Source organism: Microcaecilia unicolor, chromosome 3 (genome assembly GCF_901765095.1).
Source record: "Microcaecilia unicolor chromosome 3, aMicUni1.1, whole genome shotgun sequence".
Lineage (NCBI taxonomy): Eukaryota > Metazoa > Chordata > Amphibia > Gymnophiona > Siphonopidae > Microcaecilia > Microcaecilia unicolor.
Window position 1 is genome coordinate 8,951,958 of NC_044033.1, and position 25,308 is coordinate 8,977,265.

General features: G+C 45.2%; 1 protein-coding gene across 1 annotated transcript in view; it reads right to left on the reverse strand.

The window, feature by feature from the left end:
• Window positions 1-3,741: 3,741 nt before the first annotated feature.
• NFKBIE (NFKB inhibitor epsilon) overlaps window positions 3,742-25,308 on the reverse strand; it is a 59,404-nt gene continuing 37,837 nt past the window's right edge. Inside the window, exons 2-6 of the mRNA XM_030195757.1 lie at window positions 13,194-13,296; window positions 7,539-7,758; window positions 6,077-6,165; window positions 5,281-5,529; window positions 3,742-4,406 (exon numbers count right to left, since the gene is read on the reverse strand). Of these exons, the coding sequence (XP_030051617.1) occupies window positions 4,296-4,406; window positions 5,281-5,529; window positions 6,077-6,165; window positions 7,539-7,758; window positions 13,194-13,296 (772 nt within the window). The 3' untranslated portion in view covers window positions 3,742-4,295. The remainder of the gene's footprint in view (window positions 4,407-5,280; window positions 5,530-6,076; window positions 6,166-7,538; window positions 7,759-13,193; window positions 13,297-25,308) is intronic.

Here is a 25,308-nt window from a genome sequence, read left to right on the forward strand (position 1 = left end):
CTAGCTCTCTTTTGTATCAGAGATGATTTTGATTTTAAGAAGCCTAGCTCTTATTATGAGCCATTGGCCTGTATTTTACTGAGAGCAAGGGCTAGTATAACTCTTCAATGGGCTATCTCCTCTGGAGGCATATCGCTATCTCCAAGTGAAAGATTTTATTAAGCATAAAGCAGAGGAGGAGCTAAGCCTTACTGAAACACGATTAGAACAAGGGATGATGGGCGGTGGTGGACGAGGGGGAATATCCAGGATGTATAAAGCGCTGATATATCAGGATGACCCAGTAACATACTACACAGACAAATGGGAAGTGGCTATGGGGGTGACCTATGAAACTAGCCAATGGGGCAAGGTATTCAGGTCACTGCTACAAGTTTCCACCTCGAGTGCATTGATGGAAAATGGGCATAAACTTCTTTATAGTTGGTACTATACACCTAGCCGCCTGCTGCATATGTTTAAGACGGGATCAGGGCTCTGCTGGAGAAATTGTGGATTAAAAGGGGATATGGTTCACATTTGGTGGGAGTGTGAATGGGTAAAGCAATACTGGAAAGATATAGTAACAGTGCTGAACAAAATCACAAATGTGACCTACCCTGTTAAGATGGACATATGTTTACTTCACTTTAAGCCGCAAGAAATTAAGCCTGCCATAACATCGGTTTGCCACTCAGCTGTTTGTGGCGAGCAAATTGAGTATCGCAGCTGCCTGCAAAAAGCCTACACTGCCAGGCGTACAGAGAGTACTGCAGAGACTGGACAATTTAAGACTGATGTCAAAGTTGACAGCTATTCGAAAAGGCACACTGGCTCAATACCATAAAGTTTGGGACATGTATGAAAAAGAAAGATCATCCCAATAGTGCTCTATCTCTTCTACTTATTGATAAATATGAGCGGGATGGGGGGAGGATTAGGACTTTTAATCTGATTATAGTGGAGGAGTGGCCTAGTGGTTAGGGTGGTGGACTTTGGTCCTGAGGAATTGAGTTGGATTCCCACTTCAGGCACAGGCAGCTCCTTGTGACTCTGGGCAAGTCACTTAACCCTCCATTGCCCCATGTAAGCCGCATTGAGCCTGCTATGAGTGGGAAAGCGCAGGGTACAAATGTAACAAAATAAAATAGATACTATTGGAGATTCTACATGGAATGTTGCTACTATTGGAGATTCTACATGGAATGTTGCTATTCCACTAGCAACATTCCATATAGAAGGCTGCGCAGGCTTCTGTTTCTGTGAGTCTGACGTGCAGGACGTCAGACTCACAGAAGCAGAAGCCTGCGCGGCCACAGTGGTGATCTGCAAGGGCCGACTTCACTAGTGGAATAGCAACATTCCATGTAGAATCTCAAATAGTAGCGACAGTGGAGGAGTGGCCTAGTGGTTAGGGTGGTGGACTTTGGTCCTGGGGAACTGAGTTCGATTCCCACTTCAGGCACAGGCAGCTCCTTGCGACTCTGGGCAAGTCACTTAACCCTCCATTGCCCCATGTAAGCTGCATTGAGCCTGCCATGAGTGGGAAAGCGCAGGGTACAAATGTAACAAAAATAAATAAAATAAATAAAAATTATAGAAAATTGTTAGGCTGTGTGTTATATCAAGCACGTTACTACAAGATGTAAAAGATACACTAAGCAAAGATGTACAGAGGAAACGTATTGTTATCTTTTATTGTTTTGTTATTGTATGAAGAAAAAAGTCTTAAAATAAAAAGGAAAAAAAAAAAAAAAAGAAACAGTATCAAAAGCTTTCAGGCATATCTTGACAGTATCAGGTAATCCCAGCTGAATGTAGCAATAAAAAGGAAAAACTTCCCTTTCTGGACATCATTTTAAATCATAACCAACAAGGCGAAGTCGTCTCCCAGGCGCAAGAAGCGATTTCTTCAGACTTGGTCACCTTACTTACAAATTCCTAGTCCTAAGGGGCGTAGTCTGCTACTTAATGTATAAGGGTGTATATAAGAAGTGTCAAAGGGTAAGGGAGTGAGGGAGGAAGGGGGGGGGGGGTGGAATATGAACCAAACCTTAATAAAATTTGTGGTCACAGCATATCCTTTGAGCAGTTGGCTAGTATTCGTAGGTGTATGTGGCTGTTTCTGTTGTTTATGTTACAAGTGACGATTATTAGGGTAAGGGGAGGGAGGGAGGAAATAATAATATTTTGGTGAGGATTATTATTACTACGTTCATATGTCGCATGCTCTGCTATTTAATTTTGTAATATTGAATTTGTGGGAACTGTTTAATATGCTGACTCATCAATAAAAATTGTTGAAACATAAATCATAACCAACATCCTTCCCTCTGGTGTCCCAAGCACTTTTCTGATTCTTGTTTTGCTTGCAAGGACCACCTTCTATCACTAAACAGCATCAGGACCAAACACAAAAAGTGCCGACGTATGAAAGGAAATGGCTAGAGTCAGTCTTCATTCTTAACCTTGCACAATGTTCTGATGAACAGAAGGAATGAACTATAAAGTCCACCGGTACATGGATGGAAAGAAGCGACAGAACCTGGAAAGTAACATTCTCGTTAAAGAATAAGACCAGTAAACAAGAAAGTCAAGCACAAATGAAGCAGGAAATACAGAGAGAATTACAGCAGAAGCCATAAGGTGATCAAATCTTGATGCAGAAATGATTAAGGAGAGAGAAACCGGAAGATCAGAAAAGGTAACTGGTGCACTGGATGGTGGAGTACGAACAAGAAAGATCACAGCCAGCATGGAAAAAATTCAATAGAGAGAACTGAAGATTCTGTACCACTGAGTGTCGGCAGGCCTTCTTATGTAAGAGACAGCAGCATACACCAGCTTCCTAGGTAGCATTTGTAGGGAGTTTTTTCATGCATGTATTTACACAGGGAAAGGTTGTAACAGCTGAATGGTCCAGCTGCACAATTCTGAACACGTGACACTGTATGGGATCCCAAGCCAACTGAACATCCCTGTAGCTTTCCCGTTGTACTCCACCATGTGCCTCTGCATTCCCACAAATTAGGCTTTTTTCAGTAGTTTCAGAAACAAGGCTGGACTGCAGCCCCCCAGTCTCCCCACCTACTCAAGCAAGCAGGAGTAAAAATATAAACACAGGAAGAGCAGGGCAGCAGATCCTCTCACGGTGTTAGTCATTCAAACAGAAAAAAAATAACACAAATACATTCTAAAGCACTCATGGGCAGGTCAAAAGCCCCGCGCTGTTCCAAACAGCACTCTAAAAACAGCGCTGGAACATTGCCGGGCGTTACTGGATCTATGATCAGAGACAACTGCATGCAATTCTCTCTGATCATGGGGTAGAATTGCGGGAGGATTGTGCCTGAGCTCATGCTTATGCTCAGGCACAACTGGAGGACAATACACGGGATGGGGAGGACAGACAGACCCCCACAGAACTGGTGGCTCTGTTTACCCCATCTCATGGTTGTTTCTACCAGTATCTGTCTTAGCAGTGCCAGGGGAACCATTCAATTAGATGGCACATCTCAAAAGCCCCCTGCTAAACATTTGGGCCCTGGGCACCTGCCTAGTTTGCCTATTCGTTAATCCTGCCCTAGCAGCAGGTAAGTGATAATCCTACAAGACTCTATGACTTAACCATCTGGGAAGATTTATGCAAAGATCCCCACCTAGTGGCAAATGGAGAGACCTGCAGTATGGTCAGAAGCTCCCTGTGCTCAGGCATTTCATACAGTACTGAGATTTCTGCAAAGGTACCAAGAGTCCCCAAAACTTTATTCTTCATTCTTTATTTACAAATATAGAAGTTTCACAAGTGTGTACAGAAGAATAGAGAGACAGACAGAAAAGGCAGGGGCAAACTGGACCCTTTAGAGGACTAACACAATGGCAGCAAAGTGGTAAGGTGGCAGCCTTCAGAGTCCCTTGTACCACCCAGGCCCTCTTGTCTCTAAAAACAATATACTCACAGGACACAGCACGAGACTGCTCAGAACCTGCTGCACAGCGCAAGGGAAACAGCTTTTAGCTGAGGCACGGTTCAAAGTACTAGTCCTCTGCCACTCCCCAGCAGCTTCTGTACCAAGAGCAGGTGGATTCTGGGGGGGCTCCAGAGCAGTCAGCAGCAGCATCAGGGCCTAGTTCATTCCAACTCAGCAGCAGCCACTGCTACTAATCCCGTGGTTTGCACATCCCCCCTCGGCATGAGGGCAGACGATCCCTTGGGTATCAACAGTTCAGGAATTAAGTGTCACGTGACAGCTGGCGCCAGTCTCCTGTTCCTAGAAGGTGTAGGGTAGACAGTTTCACTGTCAGTCTCGAGCCTTTTAATCTTTCTTTCCTCTCTTGGGGTTGCACAGATTCTTTCTGCATTGCTCCGACCACACCACTGGCTGCCCTGAAATCTTCAGATCATCGAAGGGCAGAAGAGCAAGAATCTGAGGAAAGAAAGACAGAATATTTAAGGGGGGGTGCAGTTGGTGGTCCCCTTGTATGCACAGTGCTGGCCAGTTTTTAATTCATAGCACTGTACCTAAGATGCTGCTCTGGTGGGCTGAGCCTTGCATACGACATACCACAACACCTCACTGCATCCTAAGGCTTCAGGCCTCTTTGGCTGAAACACGGACCGTGTAGGGTCTTAATAAATGATTTTGGCTTTTTTACATCCCTGATTTTAGTTTGGTCTTTGTGGATACTGTCCGACATCTAGTGCACAGCACCTCCTTCTGGGAGGGGCTGGGATCGCTGGATCTGCAGGCTCCTCCATAGGCACTCCTGAATCATTTCTCATGGCGCCTCCTGCTGGGAGAGGCTGATGCTCCCTACACCCACTGCCCTTGAACTCGTATGCCAATTCTGGACCACAACTAGCCTTTTTCAACCTTGAGAATGATAGGAAATGCAATTTACTTCTCTCCGACCTTATTTCCCACCAAACACCTGGAGTTTAAATAAATAACCCCCCCCCCCCCCCCAAAAAAAAAAAAAAAAAAAGAATATAAGGGGAGTCATTTTTTTAATAACATTTCAAAGGTTTAAACCTTCTTCCTCAGGTCAGGACAGTTACTGACCAACAAGATACGTCCAGCTTGTTCTGAGCTGAGGGAGGTTTTAATCTCCAGTCCAATAAAAAGTTTCATTTTATATTCTGTTTTGATTAATAAAAAATCTTCAAAGTGGACTAACATGGCTACCACACTATTTATCCAAGGAGTTTAAAGCTTATTTCCTCTGGAAATGCAATCCAGTCAGAAGTCAGGGTTACAAACATTCCTTATCATAGTTAAGGAGGAAGAGGACAAGTCTTACATCATCATTCCCATTTGCCAGGTCCTGTGCCGTCTCATCCTCCATGTTCCTCAGCAAGGTGTCGGCTCCTGAATGGCATAAGAGGCTGGCCATGGAGGCATCTTTCCTGCCCACTGCCAGGTGCAGTGGTGTACAAGCGTTGAACATGGGTGCGTCCACCAGGGCACCCATCCTTAGCAGGTAGCTCACCACGCTGCAGTTCTGAGTCTCCACTGCGAGGTGGAGGGGTGTCTTCCCGCCAGTACCCTCCTGGAAAGAAAATGAGTGCGTGAGACGGGGGGGGGGGGGGGGGGGGGGGGGGAGGGGGGGCATCGGAAATCAGACCGGGCAAGAGAGTGGGTGCAAACAGGAACTACCAGTCATACTGCGGTGCTGGTGTAAACATCCTCTCTACAGTTTTTAGCTGCTTTCTGACCGATGCCAGACACGATGGCTATGTGGACAGAATCACAACACACAGCGTCGCATACAGACCCCTATCAACTAACTCGCCATCAACCCACTCAAATGCTGCTCTACACAACAAAATGAGCTGGAGAAAAATAGAACAGGACCACAAAAAGCAAATGGAATCAGGGATACGAGGTCCAGAACATAGTAAGGAGATTAACCAAAGCCAGGGGTCTCACGTGGTCCTGCAGGGCTGGTGTTCCAAGGCAGAGAAACTGGGAGGGGGCTCCAATCAAGCTTCAGGCAGATTTGGAGCCCCCTCTCCTAATACTGGTTGGTGTGCTGGCCACGTACTAGCTTTTCTCGCCTCTTCAGCGAGCTTTAGGATAAGGCCCTGAGCTCCTACCTGCACATTAATATCAGCGCCTCTCCTGAGCAGCAGGGAGATGAGAGAGTAGTTCTGCTTCAGAGTAGCAATATGGAGGCATGCTAAACCTGGGAGGAGACAGAAAACGTGCAGAGGAAGAAATAGCAAGCCTGGCTCTCTTACAACCTAGAATCTGGGATGAGCTGAATATCAATTGGAATATCCTGAAAACAAATCAGCTCACAAATGAGTGGTAGAAGCTACTGTGCGATAAAGAAATATGAACATAAAGTAAAGCAAAAAACTCAATAGTGGAGGAGAAAAAGGCCTCAGCTTCTATCACTCATTTGTGATACTCTTAAATTACCCCCGTTTCTGCAGATCTTCCTGCATGTAGTGTAATGTCATCAGCATCTCACTGTTACCTCTGAGGGTCCCTCCCTCCTGCAGCAGGATCCGGCTGCTGCCTCTAGGGGCGCCCGCCCTCCCCTCCCGTAGCAGGATCCGGCTGCTGCCTCTAGGGGCGCCCGCCCTCCCCTCCCGTAGCAGGTTCCGGCTGCTGCCTCTAGGGGCGCCCGCCCTCCCCTCCCGTAGCAGGTTCCGGCTGCTGCCTCTAGGGGCGCCCGCCCTCCCCTCCCGTAGCAGGTTCCGGCTGCTGCCTCTAGGGGCGCCCGCCCTCCCCTCCCGTAGCAGGTTCCGGCTGCTGCCTCTAGGGGCGCCCGCCCTCCCCTCCCGTAGCAGGTTCCGGCTGCTGCCTCTAGGGGCGCCCCCCCTCCCCTCCCGTAGCAGGTTCCGGCTGCTGCCTCTAGGGGCGCCCGCCCTCCCCTCCCGTAGCAGGTTCCGGCTGCTGCCTCTAGGGACGCCCGCCCTCCCCTCCTGTAGCAGGTTCCGGCTGCCTTTAGGGGCGTCCTCCCTCCCTCCAGTAGCAGGTTCCGGCTGCTGCCTCTAGGGGCGCCCATCCGCCCCTCCCGTAGCAGGTTCCGGCTGCTGCCTCTAGGGGCGCCCATCCTCCCCTCCCGTAGCAGGTTCCGGCTGCTGCCTCTAGGGACGCCCACCCTCCCCTCCCGTAGCAGGTTCCGGCTGCTGCCTTTAGGGGCGTCCTCCCTCCCTCCAGTAGCAGGTTCCGGCTGCTGCCTTTAGGGACGCCCACCCTCCCCTCCCGTAGCAGGTTCCGGCTGCTGCCTCTAGGGACGCCCACCCTCCCCTCCCGTAGCAGGTTCCGGCTGCTGCCTCTAGGGGCGCCCACCCTCCCCTCCCGTAGCAGGTTCCGGCTGCTGCCTCTAGGGGCGCCCACCCTCCCCTCCCGTAGCAGGTTCCGGCTGCTGCCTCTAGGGGCGCCCACCCTACCCTCCCGTAGCAGGTTCCGGCTGCTGCCTTTAGGGGCGTCCTCCCTCCCTCCAGTAGCAGATTTCGGCTGCTGTCTCTGGGTTACTCTCTAGCAGGATCTGACTGCTATCTAGGATATTCCAGCTGCTCTCTCCTCGGCCTGCAGTCCCCCTACCTTTCCAGTTTTGAAGTTGCAGGTTTTGACGTATCTGAGAACTGCTCACAGGTTCATCTTCCTGCAGCAGTATCTGGGCACAGTGCAAGTGATCCCACTGACAGGCTATATGCAGAGGAGTGTTGCCGTTCTGATCCTGCAGTTCCAGATTCACGCCTTTCCGCACCAGAGCCTGCACTACCTCTGCTTGATCCAGGTACACCGCCAGGTGGAGAGGAGACTGCAAAAAGCACAAGGACAGCAGTTAGAGCCGCAAAGCACAGGGGATGCTGCCAATAGGCCACAAACAGAATCCGATTTCTGCCCAGGGGATAACCTTTGACATCTCTTTCTGGACCTTGAAGTTCTTTCCTTTTGCCACTCTATGTGCAACTTGTCAACACCTGAAAATATGATCAGGTCAGGAAACATTCCTGAATTAGAGTAACAAGTTCTGCGCTCACAGTAACATTCAGTGATGGAGAAGGAACACAAGCAGAACTATTTAACCCGACTATCTTCAGGCCATTTCCCACATGATTAGAGGGGGAAATTACATCAAATCTATAAACAAGGGGTACCACAACCCAAGCAATCACAGAGGTATATGTGTCATACTCCCTAAAAAGTCTAGCCTCCAAGTATTCATCAAGTTAGCATCAGTGGCGTATTCATTCAAGGTGCGTGTGTTGCGTACGCATTCCCTGTCAGTTTATCTGCATTCTTCCTCCTGCCCTCCGCCGCAGAGGGCAGGAGGGACAATGCAAATAAACTGACACCTCTCACTTCCCTTCCCAGCAAAGCACTGCAATTTCTTACAAAGGTGGTAAATAAATCTTAATACAGATTTTACATCTGTTGTGAAAGTGACATTTACTGGTAAAGAAAAAAAAAAAACCCAGCAGATAACTTACAAAGTAATAGTAAATAAAATTGTGGACCGAGAGGTCATGCTCTATTCCTCTTCTCTTCTTATATTCGTATATCCTACATGAGAATAACATGAGGAAGGACTTAGCAAAGCTAGAGGAATGGTCCAGAACTTGGCAGCTAAGATTTAATGCTAAGAAATGCAGAATCATGCATTTGGGCAGCAAAATCCTGAGAGAACGGTACAGTTTAGGGGGTGAAGAACTTTTGTGCACAAAAGACGAGCGAGACTTGGGTGTGATCATATGTGATGATCTTAAGGTGGCCAAACAGGTCGAAACGACAACGGCAAAAGCTAGAAGGATGCTTGAAAGCACGGGGAGAGGAATGACCAGTAGGAAAAAGGAGGTGATGATGCCCCTGTATAAGACTCTGGTGAGGCCTCATTTAGAATAGTGTGAACAATTCTGGAGATCAAACCTTCAAAAAGATATAAACAAGATGGAGTCAAGCCACACATCAAGGCTGGTGGAATTTAGTATTTCAGACTTACAAGTATGAATCATTCCTTGCTAAAAAGTCACGTCGCTATATCTCTTATAAGGAGAAGTGGTCTTTGTTACTAATGTACTTTAGAGATGCTGAGAAGTCCTTTCCCTCCTGGGTTTTTTTTAATATTTCTTCTTTTTCTCTCTTTTCCCTCCCTCACGCTTTTTGGCATTTGTATGATGTTATAATGCTTTATAATACGTTATTCTGTTCTTAAATCAATAAAAATATTAAGATGAAGACAAAAAAAATCCAAGATGGAGTCGGTCCAGAAGGCAGCTACTAAAATGGTTAGTGGTCTTTGTCATAAAGCATATCAGACAGACTTAAAGATCTCAATATGCTTACTTTGGAAGAAAGGCGGTAGAGGGGAGATATGATAGAGACATTTAAATACTTATGCGGCATAAATGCACAAGAGTCAAGTCTCTCAATTAAAAGGAAGCTCTGGAATGAGCGGGCATAGGATGAAGGTGAAAGGGGTAACTGGGTGGTGAATTTGTTGAACAGCCTCCCAGTGGAGATGAAAACTATATCTCAATTTAAGAAAACTTGGGTTAGTATATAGGATCCCTAAGGGAGTGATAGGAAGAGTAGATGGCCTGAATGGGCAGACTGGATAGGCCATACCGTCTTTATCTGCCTACATTTTTCCGTGTTTCTGCGTTACTCACCGTCCTGTTTATTTTGCAGTTCCTTTAAATCTTAGTTTTGTAAACCACCCTGCAGCCACTGGACTAAGAGGGGTATAGCAAGTCTATAATAAACAATACAAACCGTTCCCAGCTTCTGGTCTGCATTATCTCTGATCACATCACATTTCTTGCCTGGTACAGAAAATAACATTTTTTTCTGCGGTAGAGTTTTAACTGCCTTTTTTTTTTTTTAGTAGCGGGGTACCTGATTTTTCTCTTATACCTTTGGGACATGTGTATATCTGATCACTCTTTTTTTACACAGTAAAAGAGGAAATGCATTTCTGTTTCTATTTCTCCTCTTTCCCTCAGAATTATGCAGATTTTGTCCTACTCAATCTTAAATTTTTCTGAGCTTTGGGAAATGTGCATCTCTGATCTCTGTATTTTACACAGTACAGAAGGAAATGCGTTTCTGTTTCTTCTCTTTCAGGATCATATAGCGTTTTCCTACTCAGTCTGATTTTCTCTGGTGGTTTTAGGAAATGCGTATTTCTGATCTTTGTATTTTACGCAATACAGGAGGAAATGCAATTCTGTTTCCACTTCTCCAGCACTGCTTCGTGGGGTTTCCAGCTCAGGCTTTAGCTGCACATCTATCTCCAGTCTGTGGTTACTTACTCTATTTGATAAGGGTATATCTGTGTTTTGAACATTGGTATTCTGCTGGTGTGTAATTTCTGTGTAGGAATCTGTTGCAGCCCAGCTTCTTCTGGTTTGGGATCTGAACCTTCCAATAGGGGTATTGGTGCTCTAGGGCATGATGCACTGTTTGGACCGGCCTGTTTTTCCACAAACAATCACAGTTTGAGTTCGGGGTACAAGTTCTAACTCTATGGCTGCAGTGGATGCTGAGTACCTCTAAGATTAAGCAAACTTTCACTGTGACCAGCGATGGAAAGGGAAATGGGACTTGATATACCGCCTTTCTGAGGTTTTTGCAACTACATTCAAAGCGGTTTACATATATTCAGGTACTTATTTTGTACCAGGGGCAAAGGAGGGTTAAGTGACTTGTCCAGAGTCACAAGGAGCTGCAGTGGGAATCGAACCCAGTTCCCCAGGATCAAAGTCCACTGCACTAACCACTAGGCTACAGGGCTAATATGTTTCATTTAACACCCCAATCATTGTGAAAAGCTGGCTCCTATGGCTCCGAGTGTTAACGTTGGATTGGTAGGACAGGTTTGTTAATACCAGGAATATTAAAAGGTCTTCACGCACATTCCTAAATCTTCACTTCCCTAGCTGCAGAGGACTGAAATATAAGTTAATAGATTCATCCAGTTTTTCTTACATAGGAACGCAGCTTTGGAATGCATTACCACTTGATGTGAAAAAAATAAGTGACCTTATCAATTTTTGGAAATCACTGAAGACCTATCTCTTCAATAGAACATATCATAACGACCCATCACCTGAACATTACTGTTTTAATTGTTATTTCATTATCAATCTTCTTATACCTAATGTTTTATTCCACTATTGTTACTCATATTCTTGTGTTATTATTAATTATATTTCTGTTCTGCCATGGCAATAGCCAGGGCAGAGCAATGTAAGCCACATTGAGCCTGCAATTAGGTGGGAAAATGTGGGATACAGATGCAATAAATAAATAAATCTCTCTCTATGTTGAGTGCATTTTATCCAGGGGTTTGTGTTACTTCATGGAATGCCTGGTAGTGGAGGGAGTTTCTGAAATGCAATGGAATTGCCAAGTAGGAAGTTTGGGTAAAAAGATCTATTTTAAGCTACGTCAATTAAGAGCTACGAGATGATTATTTTTTCCTGATCATTTTTGGGTTTTAATTCAAGTGATTTGTTCACATTTGGACTACTGCAATGCTTTATATGCAGGAATCCAGAGCAAGTTATTGTATAGATTATAACTAATGCAGAATATGGCAGCAAAATTGATTTACAGTGTCAAAAAAGTATGATCGAGTTACGCAATTGGTGATGGATTTGCACTGGTAGCCAGTTGCTGCACATATAGAATTTAAAGCTGCATGTATGGTTTTTAAGATTATCTATGGTTTACATCCAAGTTCTCGCATTCAGTTATTACCTATACCTTCATCTCGATTCTGATCCACAATAAGTTTAGATTTTCCTACAGTTAAGCGTGTGTTACTTAAAAGATTTCATGAAAGTTCATTCAGTTACCAATCTAGTACGTTTACGGAACACTATTCCAGACAATGACCAATTATATTCTGTTCCACAAATCTTTGAAGACCTACAGTATTTGTTTAACAAATATTTTCAGTGATTTTAGATATGTTTTATAGCTTAAATTTTGTGATCTGCTTTGATTTTTATGCAGAAGTAGGCGGGATACAAATGCAGGAAAGGTATGGTATATTCTCATTTGTAGAATATGGCCGATTCATCCTGCTTGTCCATGAAGAACAGAGAACATAATCAAATCGATACGTTCATCCATCAGTTGTAAGGTAAAAACATGCAGAGAGCTTCAGACAAGAACAGATCCACTCTCTTCAATATCTACATCAAGGACCTTCCCATAATTCTGGAGAGATCCTCAAACCTAGAACTGAAGCTACAGGGCTCAGAAATCAATAGGTCAATATTCAAAGGGTTCAGGTTCCTAAACTGGCCTCTCTGACAATATAGTAGGGCTGACTACTTAAATTTATATTTAAAATAAATCGAGCATTCTAAAAAGTGGACAAGGAGGGCACATTTAGGGCAGAGTTAGCAAAATAAGAGCTTAGCACTAAATCCCTACATTAGACTCAAATCTAGGCATGAATGGCAGGCTTAAATTTAGCTATAGCAAAAGAGAGGGAATGAAGTACAAACTAAAGTCCAAACAAAAAAAACAGCACCACGGGCCTTTAAAAATGGAACACAGTTCTTTAATGAATGAGCCTTGACAAAAAGACCTGACACGGGCCGTGTTTCGGTGACCAGCACCTGCGTCAGGGGTCACAAGTGATGACGTGGAAAACTTGGGGAATAACTCGAATATATTCACTTTCTGTATCCGTTTAGATACAGAAAGTGAAAGTGCCTTGTTGCTTTGTAGCTTTTATTATACGAGACGTGGTGTAAGGAATAATATATTGTAGAGGAATATATTCGAGTTATTCCCCGAGTTTTCCACATCATCACTGTGACCCCTGACGCAGGTGCTAGTCACCGAAACACTTTTTGTCAAGGCTCATTCATTAAAGAACTGTGTTCCATTTTTAAAGGCCAGTGGTGCTGTTTTTTTGTTTAGGCTTCAATTTAGCGACATAACTTTTGAGGTCCTAAATTTAGGTGAATTTGAAATTTAGCAACTCAAAACTAGGATCTTACATTTAGCAGCTCAGCATTTTCTGAATGTGGGCCCCCGAAAGCCTGCTATGTCTAAATGATCTGGTCATTCAGGGCATTAGCAGGCGACCTTCTTCTGGAACAGGGATCCAGGCAGGGCACGTGTCTTCTTCTGATGCAGAGACAGAGGTGGCGCTATAGTGTCACAGGGGTAGATAGGTGTCTCCAGAACTTTTTAGGAATGTGACTTAAGCACACAACACACGATTCTTACCTGACATGAATCATTCTGAATCTCCAACACCTCAGTGGTGACCAATGAGATGAAGTCAACAGCTATTTCAGGACATCCGTGTATAATGGCCAAGTGCAGGAATCTACAAGGACAGAAAAAGCAGATCATGTGCAATATTCCAAAGGGCCACACCATTTCCCCACCCTGCACAAGCCACTCTTTAACCTATCTTCCCAATAACACCGAGGCAGATTTCAGCTACACTGGCACAGCCATATAATTCAGATAATTTTACTGGCAGGTACTGTGACCTGGATTGGCCACGGTTGGTAGCAAGATACTGCGTTAGATAGCCCATGGTCTGATCCAGTATGGCTGGAGGTTAGAGTAGCAGAGGAATACAGAGAAGGCCTACAGGGGCATAGTACAGAAGTCCCACCTCCAGGTTGGCAACCTCTGTGCTGCCATGGAGGAGAGGTCACCTGAAGAGACAGCATCACCTTGGAGAGACAGGAACCTGCCCCCCCAGAGGATGCAATATCCTCTCACACCAAGCATGTATCTTCCAGGGGCTTCTGCCCAAGAGTTATGACTGCCGTATTAGTTGGAGATTCAATTATTAGACAAGTAGATAGCTGGGTGGATGGTGTATGTGAGGATCGCTTGGTTACTGGCAGACCTCACGTCTCACCTAGATAAGATTTTGGACAGTGCTGGGGAGGAGCAGTTATTCTTGGTAAATGACATAGGTAAATGTGAGAGGCAGGGAAGTTCTGGAAGTCAAATTTAGGTTCCTAGGTGGAAAGCTGAAAACCAGAACCTCCAGGGTAGCATTTTCAGAAGTGTTCCCTGTTCCATGTGCAGGACTCAAAATGCAAGCAGAGCTCCAAAGTCTCAATGCTTGGATGAGACAATGGTGCAGGGAGGAGGGATTTAGATTTGTTAGGAACTAGACAACATTGTGGGAAAGGGGGGAGGGGGCTATTCCGAAAGGATGGACAACACCTTAACTGGGATGGAACCAGGCTGCTCAACATTTAAAAAGGAGATCGAGACATTTCAATAAAGGTGATAGAAAGCCAGGATAGAACAGAGGAAAGGTTGCTCATTATCCCTTTCAACTTCTAAGCAGCTTGTAGATGCAAGGAAAAAACACAAACTGAAGTGTCTCTATACAAATACCAGAAGCCAAAAAAATAAGATAGGAGAGGAAGAGAATATGGCACTAAATGAAAAGCTATCTTAAGAGACCTGGTGGAAGGACAATCAATGGGACAGTGTTACCAGGTATCAATTATATCACAATGATAGACTGGGTCGAATTGGAGGGGAGTGTTGCCCTGTATGTTAAAGAGGGAAAGGAGTCAAAACAAAATAAAAATTCTGCATGATACAGACAGCAACGTGGAATCCTTACAGATAGAAATTCCATGTGTGAAGGGAAATACTACATTCATAGGGCTATACTACACCAGGTTAGAACAATCAAACAAATCAAGGTATATTAACAGAAACTGGAAATGCTAGCAAATTTGGCAACACTATAATAACGGGCGACTTTAATTATCCCAATATTGACCGGTTAAATGTCACATTAGGGAATGATAGGCAGGTAAAATTCTTAGATGTAAAAAATGACTGCACCTTGGAGCAACTGGTCCAGGAACTGACAAGAGGGGGAGCTATTTTAGATCTAGTCCTTAGTGGAATGCAGGGCATAGTGCGAGAGGTAATGGTGTTGAGTCCGCTGGGAAACAATATGATCAAATTTGACTTAATAAGTGGACTGCAGTGGCCAATTAAGATCACAAGCCCATAATCCACTGCATATTCTAGGATAAGCAGCATAAAATCTGTTTTATTGGTCTCGGATTTTGCCAGGTACTTCTGACCTGGATTGGCCACTTTTGGAAACAGGATACAGGGCTTGATGGACCTTCGGTCTGTTCCAGAATGGTAATGCTTATATTCTTATGATATCCTGAAAAGCAGACTGGCAAGGGGGCACATGGGAATACTCCAGACCAACTTGGGAAATAGTGGTCTACACATAGAGTGGTGTAGAATGGGTAAATGTAAATAGATTTTTTTTTTTTTACTCTCTCAAAAAGTACAAAGGCTAGGGGGCACTCAAGTTACACAGTGTTTCTTTTAAAACAAACAGGAGGGAAATATTTTTCACTCAAAGAAACAGTTGTTTTGGAACTCGTTGCCAGAGAATGTGGTATCAGTGATTAGTATTATCTGGGTTTAAAAAAGGTTTGGACAAGTTCCTGTAGGAAAAGTCCATAGTCTGCTATTGAGGTAGACATGGGGAAGCCACTGCTTGCCCCAGGATCGGTAGCATGAATCTTTCTACTGTTTGGGATTCTTTCAGGTACTTGTGATCTGAATTGGCCACTGTTGGAAACAGGATACTGGGCTAGATGGACCACTGGTCTGACCCAATATGGCTATTCTTATGACAATTTTACACAACTGGACAAAGTAATACATTTTCTGAGTCACAGAAAGAGAGAGAAATAGAGACAGAAGGAGAACCTACATATTATCACCAGCAATAGAAAATTACGTATAAACAGATCAGTAGCAAAAAGAATTCTAGGCCTGTCGCTGTAGCAAATAGGGCGAGCTACAGGTTAGCAGTGGGGTGAACTGGCAGAGCTTGTTTGTGTGCGTGCAGAGTGGTGTGGTATTCAGTAGTGAAACAGCAGGGGGAGCTGCAGGTTAGCAGTGAGGTGAACTGGCAGAGCTTGTTTGTGTGCGTGCAGAGTGGTGTGGTATTCAGTAGTGAAACAGCAGGGGGAGCTGCAGGTTAGCAGTGAGGTGAACTGGCAGAGTGGTGTGGTATTCAGTAGTGAAACAGCAGGGAGAGCTGCAGGTTAGCAGTGGGGTGAACTGGCAGAGCTTGTTTGTGTGCGTGCAGAGTGGTGTGGTATTCAGTAGTGAAACAGCAGGGGGAGCTGCAGGTTAGCAGTGAGGTGAACTGGCAGAGCTTGTTTGTGTGCGTGCATAGTGGTGTGGTATTCAGTAGTGAAACAGCAGGGGGAGCTGCAGGTTAGCAGTGAGGTGAACTGGCAGAGCTTGTTTGTGTGCGTGCAGAGTGGTGTGGTATTCAGTAGTGAAACAGCAGGGGGAGCTGCAGGTTAGCAGTGAGGTGAACTGGCAGAGTGGTGTGGTATTCAGTAGTGAAACAGCAGGGAGAGCTGCAGGTTAGCAGTGGGGTGAACTGGCAGAGCTTGTTTGTGTGCGTGCAGAGTGGTGTGGTATTCAGTAGTGAAACAGCAGGGGGAGCTGCAGGTTAGCAGTGAGGTGAACTGGCAGAGTGGTGTGGTATTCAGTAGTGAAACAGCAGGGAGAGCTGCAGGTTAGCAGTGAGGTGAACTGGCAGAGCTTGTTTGTGTGCGTGCATAGTGGTGTGGTATTCAGTAGTGAAACAGCAGGGGGAGCTGCAGGTTAGCAGTGAGGTGAACTGGCAGAGTGGTGTGGTATTCAGTAGTGAAACAGCAGGGGGAGCTGCAGGTTAGCAGTGAGGTGAACTGGCAGAGTGGTGTGGTATTCAGTAGTGAAACAGCAGGGAGAGCTGCAGGTTAGCAGTGAGGTGAACTGGCAGAGCTTGTTTGTGTGCGTGCAGAGTGGTGTGGTATTCAGTAGTGAAACAGCAGGGGGAGCAGCAGGTTAGCAGTGGGGTGAAACTGGCAGAGCTTGTTTGTGTGCGTGCAGAGTGGTGTGGTATTCAGTAGTGAAACAGCAGGGGGAGCTGCAGGTTAGCAGTGAGGTGAACTGGCAGAGTGGTGTGGTATTCAGTAGTGAAACAGCAGGGGGAGATGCAGGTTAGCAGTGAGGTGAACTGGCAGAGCTTGTTTGTGTGCGTGCATAGTGGTGTGGTATTCAGTAGTGAAACAGCAGGGGGAGCTGCAGGTTAGAAGTGAGGTGAACTGGCAGAGCTTGTTTGTGTGTGTGCATAGTGTTGAGGTATTCAGTAGTGAAACAGCAGGGTGTGCCGCAGGTTAGCGGCGACTATGCATTGGCACTGCTGGGGATGGAATAATCTTAACATTTAATCACATCATGAGAACAATTTTCAAAAGTCTTTAGCAGAGTGAACAGGACTTTTTGCAGGTGAAAACAAAAATGAGGATGTTATAATGCCTTTGTATCGCTCCAAGGTGCGACCGCACCTCGAATATTGTGTTCAATTCTGGTCGCCGTATCTCAAAAAAGATGTAATGGAATTAGAAAAGGTGCAGAGAAGGGTGACGAAAACGATAAAGGGGATGGGACGACTTCCCTATGAGGAAAGGCTAAAGTGGCTAGGGCTCTTCAGCTTGGAGAAAAGGCGGCTGATGGGAGATATGATAGAGGTCTATAAAATAATGAGTGGAGTTGAAAAGGTAGATGTGAAGCGTATGTTCACGCTTTCCAAAAATACTAGGACTAGGGGGCATGCGATGAAGCTACAATGTAGTAAATTTAAAACGAATCGGAGAAAATGTTTCTTCACTCAATGTGTAATTAAACTCTGGAATTCGTTGCCAGAGAATGTGGTAAAGGCGGAGTTTTAAAAAGGTTTGGATGGCTTCCCAAAGGAAAAGTCCACAGACCATTATTAAATGGACTAGGGGAAAATCCACTATTTCTGGGACAAGCAGTATAGAATGTTTTGTACTTTTTTGGGATCTTGCCAGGTACTTGTGACCTGGATTGGCCACTGTTTGAAACAGGATGCTGGGCTTGATGGACCTTTGGTCATTCCCAGTATTTTTTATTTTTGTTTATATTTTTGTTATATTTGTACCCCGCGCTTTCCCACTCATGGCAGGCTCAATACGGCTTACACGGGGCAATGGAGGGTTAAGTGACTTGCCCAGAGTCACAAGGAGCTGCCTGTGCCTGAAGTGGGAATCAAACTCAGTTCCTCAGGACCAAAGTCCACCACCCTAACCACTAGGCCACTCCTCCACTCAGTATGGCAATACTTATGTACTTATATGATCCAACACAACTTGGTATTTTGCCCCTTCTCCCCCCCACCCACCTACCTCTGTCACATGCATGCTCAGCAGACTGAAAGCATGCAGACTCATTAGCACATGGGCGATCTCTTTTTGAAAATCTGCAGTGAAGTGCCTACACACTCTGCAATTCCATTTCCTATGGCAGACTGGATGGACCGTTCAGGTCTTTATCTGATGCCATCTACTATGTTAAAACCGGGTCTTGTTATCTGGATACAAATGATGCCACTGTGTTCAGACAGCCAAAAGCAGCAGCCCCAGCCTCACATTCTGCACGAATGACTAATACTGATACAGCTTCATCTTAACGAGTATATTACAGCAAGTCTCCTCCCCCACCAACAAAAACGACATACACAAATACACACAGACAGCCGGAGACACACACACCCCGTGACACTCCTACAGAGGCAGTGGTATAGACCCATTAGAGACACAGGTAGATTTGTGACAGGGAGGGGCACAGAAAGTTACAGCGCCACAAGCACAAAGACACACTGGGTGTTGCTATTCTGGTCTGATCAGGGAAATTCCAGCCAACGTCTCCTCACACTTTCATCAACCACTTCTGCTTTCCAGCTACAGTGCGAAAATGGACACATACAGACATCACCAGCCCCCAATGACTAGACTGTGCACCACTGGGTCAGAAATGAAGCAGAAGCCTTGTGCAAGCAAGAAGTGGGAAACCCCCACCCAAGTGAACCAAAAAATACACTTGGGCAAGTGAGAGCCCATCCAAAAAGTGTACCAGAAACATGCCTGGGGGAATGGAGCCCCCTCCTTGGGTATGCCACAAATATACCTACTAAATTGAGGCCCTTCCCCAAGCACAATCCAAGCCTAGCAAGGGGATAGAAAATGTTGACCAACAGAGGGTAGTGGAGAGTGCATTCACTCCTAGGAAAAAGGAGTTACCAGTGGAGTGCCTCAGAGCTCCAGCCTGGGTCTAATTCTGTTCAATGTGGAGGAGTAGCCTAGTGGTTAGTGCAGTGGACTTTGATCCTGGGGAACTGAGTTCAATTCCCACTGCAGCTCCTTGTGACTCTGGGCAAGTCACCTAAACCTCCATTGCCCCTGGTATAAAATAAGTACCTGAATATATGTAAACCGCTTTGAATGTAGTTGCAAAAACCTCAGAAAGGCAGTATATCAACTCCCATTTCCCTTTCCCTATTTGAGATTCTGCATGGAGTGGAAATGTAGCCTATTGGTTACAGCACTGGGCTGACAACCAGGGAAAACCTGTTCTAATCCCACTGCAGCTCATTGTGATCTTGCGCAAGTCACTTAACCCTCCACTGCCTCAGGTAAAACTTATATAAGCAGCCCTCCAAGGACAGAAATTCATCGTAAACAGTGTGAGCTAAATCCAAGTAATATTGCAAAGGATTGTCATTCTGAAGATAACTAACGTCAAGAGAGTGGACAACCCAAGCGAACAGAGGAAATGAAGAGTGATTAAGAACAAGGTCATGCAAAGTGGCCAGTGCTACATTTAGGCTTCGGAAATGTACAGAGGGGTACAGGAAGGGGTGAGACCCAGGTAAGATCTCAGGGTGATCATGCCTCATCATCTCAGGGGACACAGACATCGGAGTGCATTGGGAGAGGTAAATTTTCAAAAAGGAGATAATTATGTCTCTGCACAATCATAGAGTGAGACCTCATTTGGAGTACTGTGGGCAACAAGGGAAGGTTGTAGGAAGAGGGAGTGCAAATCCCTGTGCAGCACTGCGATGAAAGGCACCTTTATCTTCCCTCCTGGCTGCCCATGACCCTGTACATTTTAAGGTTCAAGAGATGCTTGAATTCCCAACAATATCTGCACAAAAAGCCCTGTGAATGCAACTTGAGTCTAAATAGGATGAGAATAGAGAGGGGACATCCAAATACCTCAAAGGTATGATCGCCATCCACAATGCAAACCTTTGTCTGCAGAAATAATGTTCTAGAATTATAGATGGTGATGCAACATTCAAAGTAGACTCAGGAAGAACACAAGTCCTTAAGCAGGAGAAAGAACTGCAGCAAACACAGACACTACAAATGACTATGCTTAAAGATTTGACTAATCTTAGGAGAAAGACAGAGATCTTGGAAAATTGCTCTAGGCGCAATAATTTGCGTTTTATTAATTTTCCACAACAATCTCTGATCTCTCCCCGAGAGATGTTAAAAAATTACTTTAAAGAAACTTAGGAAATAGGGGAAGAGAATATTCCCCCATTTGCTCAGGTTTTTTACCTTCCCGTAAAGAAAATGGAGGAACAACAGATACAGAACAATCAAGAGCTTAACGTTACAGCTTTGCTGGAAACTTCTGAATTAGATCAAATAATACCAGCCACCTTGGTGGCGACAGTAGCTCTAACTCCAGATAAGATCTGGATATTGAAGATGTTTTTTAAAAATAAGGATAAAACTTTCCAAGGATTAAAAATTCGAGTATTTCCAGATGTTTCGAGGGAAATGCAAAAATGACGTCAGAAATTTTTTCAGATGAAACAAGAGACACTAAAAATCAGAGCAACATTTTTTCTTAAGTATCCATGTAAATGTTTGGTCACTTAACAGTCAATGAAATATGTATATTACTAGTAAAAAAGGCCCGTTTCTGTCAGAAATGAAACGGGCACTAGCAAGGTTTTCCTCGGAGTGTATGTTTCAGAAAGAGTGTGTGTGTCAGAGAGAGAATGAGAGAGAGAGAGAGAGAGACAGTGTTTGTGTGTGTTTGTGTGAGAGAGAGTGTGTGTTAGAGACAGAGTGTCTGTGTGTGTGAGACTGTGTGTGTGTGTGACAGAGTGTGATAGACAGAGAGTGTGTCAGAGAGTGTATGTGAGTGAGTGTGAGCCCCCACCCCCCTCTCACAGGGCCCCCCTCCCCACCCCCACCTCTCTGGTCTCAGGACCCCCTCCCCACCTAGTCTCTGCAGCCGCTCCTCCTCTCCCCTCTGATGTCGCTGCGCTCCTCCGGGGTCCTCCAGGGGCAGTGACGTGCAGGGGAGAGGAGGAGTGGCTGCAGAGACGACAGCCAATGCCAGATGGCTGTCTACGGATTCGCGTTTCAGGTTTAAAATATATTTTTTTGCTTTCTTCTTTTTGTACCGGCCGCTGCTGCTCAACAGGAGAAGCAGCAGCGGCCGGACAGCGTTAGTATTGGCGGCTGCGGGTGGCGAGGGGGTTGATGTGCCCGAGAGGGGGGGTAGGGGCTTGGGTGATGCGCCAGGGCGGAGGGGCTTGGGTGATCCGATTTGGTGAGTGTCAGTGCTCCGCCCTCGACGTCATCACGTTGTGACGCAAGGGCGGGGCAGATACTCATGGGGAAAAAGCGATCTACACAACTACATCTTCTGGTTTCAGGCTGCCTTCCGGCTTCATTAGAACGTTGGAGGTGTGTTTTATATAGAGAGATGATCTTAGTTAACTCTCTTCTTTTCTAACAACTAAAACTAATAAGATTGAGTAACAACCTTTGTTTGACAGTGAATCTGTTGCAACCGATATATATGTTGAAGTATTTTCCTTATATCTCCAATATAGCATCAATTGACTCCACTTGTGGACTTTTGTGAGGTTACGTTTTTTTTTCTCTGTTTTTCCTTATTAGAACTATCTTCAACTAAATTTAATTGTAACTAACTGAACTTTCTTTACAAGTTTTTTTTTAAGCTTGTGTGATGTAAAATTTAAAATATCAATTTAAAAAAAAAAAGGAAGAACATTAGATATCGGAGGTGGAGACCACCAAAACTATAACAGAATTCAAGGATGTGGAAGCCTGGGAAGATCGCTCGAGAGCGGAAACTGGTGAGAGCCGAGCAGGAAGGCTAGACAAATCTGCGAAAGGAGCACTGACATAATCAGCATGTAACCTGTACATCCTGCAAGAGCAGTCGTGCTTTTTCAATGCACAGCCACAGATGTGTGACCAAAGGGGCATATTGGGAGCTAGGAGATACTATGTATTTGGTTTGTAGTTTCATGGTTTGTTACTTTTGTCCTTGATATGGGAAAACATTGAATTAAACCCAAGGACACAGATACCTCTTCTCTTGTTGCCATGGGCTCAAATGCGGATGAAGAGGCTCCATTAAACTTGCTCAAGCAACTTGGATACACCCAGGACCCTTTCCATCTGAAGAAACCCTGGATGTTCTTGCACTTGGTAGCATCTCTGAAATGGTGGTACCTTTGGTAGTAGAATTTGGTGACCTTGGGCTTGTTGGGTTATGGACGTTGCAGTTGATTCTAACGCAAGTTCTATAGATTCTGATTGCGGGAAGGGAAAAACTCAAGTATCTTTGGCTTCTAGTAGTGGGATTGATCAAAGAGGAGCTTATTTGAAGATGATTAAAACTGTTAATTAATGTTTCAAGTAAGATGTTGGGAGATTCGTCAATGTCTCCCTTTCAGTAAATTTTCAAATTTGTAACTCTAGAATCTGTGCTTACCCGCTATCTCTCTGTGTTCCTTTTCAGGGGAATCCACTGTAAAATTACAGCTTAGGAAAAACAAATTGAGTGTAATAAGAGAAAAGCTGATTAATCTGGCTTTGATTAAAGAAAATACTCTTATTAATATCTAAATTTAAAGAATCAGAAAATAATTTATGATCTAATCATTTGTGATGTATACATTTTTCAGTTAAGTTGATCTCTATTTGAAATGCTTACATCTTATTTTGTTCAGACTGTACAACTGCCTTCCTTCCTCCTTTCTAGAGATCTTAAAAGTTTTTTATGTACCAACATTTTGAAAAAGAAGGGGTTTGATATTATTTCTTCTAATGGGAATTTGAAGGTGACAAATTTAGTGGAAACATGTATTGAGGACACTGTAAATAGAATAACTAAATTGCTATGAGCATTATGCGGGGTTTTCCCACGTCTTAACTGCAAATCTAACATGGCACCTTTTTATTTCGCAGGTCATGCACTCATGTAATCAGTAGTGTGTGGTACTTACCTACAGTCATACATGAGCATATTGGGAGGTGCTAACACTCCTCTATTAACTCTGCATTAGACAATTAACACATCAAACATATAAACGGCAAGTGACCGTACTCACTTGCAAATGCGCAGTACAGACTTCCCTCTCTGTCCCGCCCTCGCATCAAGACGTCATGACATCAGAGAGCGGAACAGAGAGGGAAACGGAGTCGAATTGTCGGACGCTGCCGCTGCAGCCTGGAAAGGAACATCGCGCGAAACAACCTCCACCTTCCCCCCATCCCCGCCCCCCTCCGTATCGGGCCCCCTGCACTGACCTGACAGCGCCTCTCACCTCCGTGTGGAAGCGCTGCAGGCAGCAGCAGAGCGATCTGCTGCTGCCTGTAGCGCTTTCACACGGAGATGAGAGGCATTGTCAGGTCAGTGCAGGGGGCCCGGCACGGATGAGGGAGGGAGCGGCGGCGATGAGAGTAGCTGGACATGGGGGGAGGGCAGGGGGGAGAGGCCAAGGTTGCTGGACTTGGGGTGAGAGCAGGGCAAAGAGGAGGGTTGCTGGACATGGGGGGAGGGGGGAGGCCAAGGGAAAGAGGAGGGTCGCTGGATATGGGGGGGGGGGGGAAGGATCGGTGGACAGGGTGAGGCCAAGGGAGAGAGGAGGGCTGCAATACTCGCCCGTTTTTACGGGCTTAACGGTTAGTGTTAAGTATAATGAGCTGGCTAACCCCATCCACATCCATTCTCCACCCATACCACACCCCTCCCAAAAATATTTTTGGAAAAAAAAAATCACTCAAGCGCAGTTTAACGCTTAAAAACAGGACAAATACCACAAAATGCATTTACTAACCATGCGTTAAGAGCTTAACACCCTTCAGTAAAAGGACCCCTGTATTTGCTAAAGCTTCTGAAAGACACGTGGCATTGTTGTTCTTTTTAAATGCTGTCATCTTTTGTTTCATGGTCATGAAGTGATCACCTTTCCTGATTTATTCCCAAATACAATAAAATTTTTTATTATTGGAGCCCAGAAGCCTTGCATTTGTGTATTTTCCCCTTAATTTCTTTGAAGAGTATAATTAAAGATCAGTTTAGAACTTAGATGCCTTCCTTCAATCTAGAGAGGCTTTGAATATTATTAAGGGGTAGATGCATCAAGCAAACGTAAAAAAATCAAAATCGTTAAAGGCCCTAACGATTTTTAAAAAACGAAGAATGCACCAAAAAAAAAAGTCACATGCTCAGATCGGTATAGAAACGTACAATGTATCAAAGAATCACAATACACATCGTTAATCGGCCCCCAAATCATGCGCAGAGCAGCCAAGCGTTATGTTAGCTGCTCTGCGCATGCCACAAACAGTCAAAACAAAGTCAAATCACAAGCACATGGCTCCCAAATCAAAACAAAAAGAAAAAAAAAGGGTCGGGAGGGGGCAAGGGCGCTCATCAGGAGCGTCCTGTACGGACGGCCTTGCCCCCCCTGCTGCTCCCCACTTTCCGCCGCTCCCCCCACCCCGAAAAAGCAAAATTCAAGCAGCCCTGCTCCCTACTTTCCGCCGCTCCCCCACCCCGAAAAAGCAAAATTCGAGCAGCCCCCCTCCCTTCCTCACTACTCTCTCACCTCAGCTCCGCCTCCCGACATCCTCCGTCCTGTGCCCCGCCCCCTTTTGGGGTCGTCGCCGCCATTCCCCTCCTCCATCGGGCCCCCCTCCCTCTTACCGGGCCCGTGCAGCGCCTCTCTCCTCTGTCCGAAGGCGCTGCACGGGCAAGAAGAAAGCCTGATGCCTGCCTTCGCCCAGCTTCGATGGCGCGTCTTTCTCCTGCTGGGCCCGCCCCTGTCTGACCGTTTGTAATTCCAGTTGGAATGTCTTGTACCGATTTATTCTTGTACTCAGAATCTTTTTGCTTAATTACTGTAGTGAATGTGTTTTGTTCTACACTGTTTCATAATAACAGGACTTCCCTTTATTTTTCTCCATAAAACCAATAGCTGGATTATGATAATAAAACTTGGCTCACTAATATACCTCTGATAGAGCTATCAACAGATAAGTCATATGATAAATAGTCTTTGAAACCATGATGTAATTATGTCATTATTTACAGCTTATCATCAACAAGGGTTTTTCACTAGAAGACAAGTGCAGAAAAAATTTTCCAAGACAACAGAACATTATGTAGC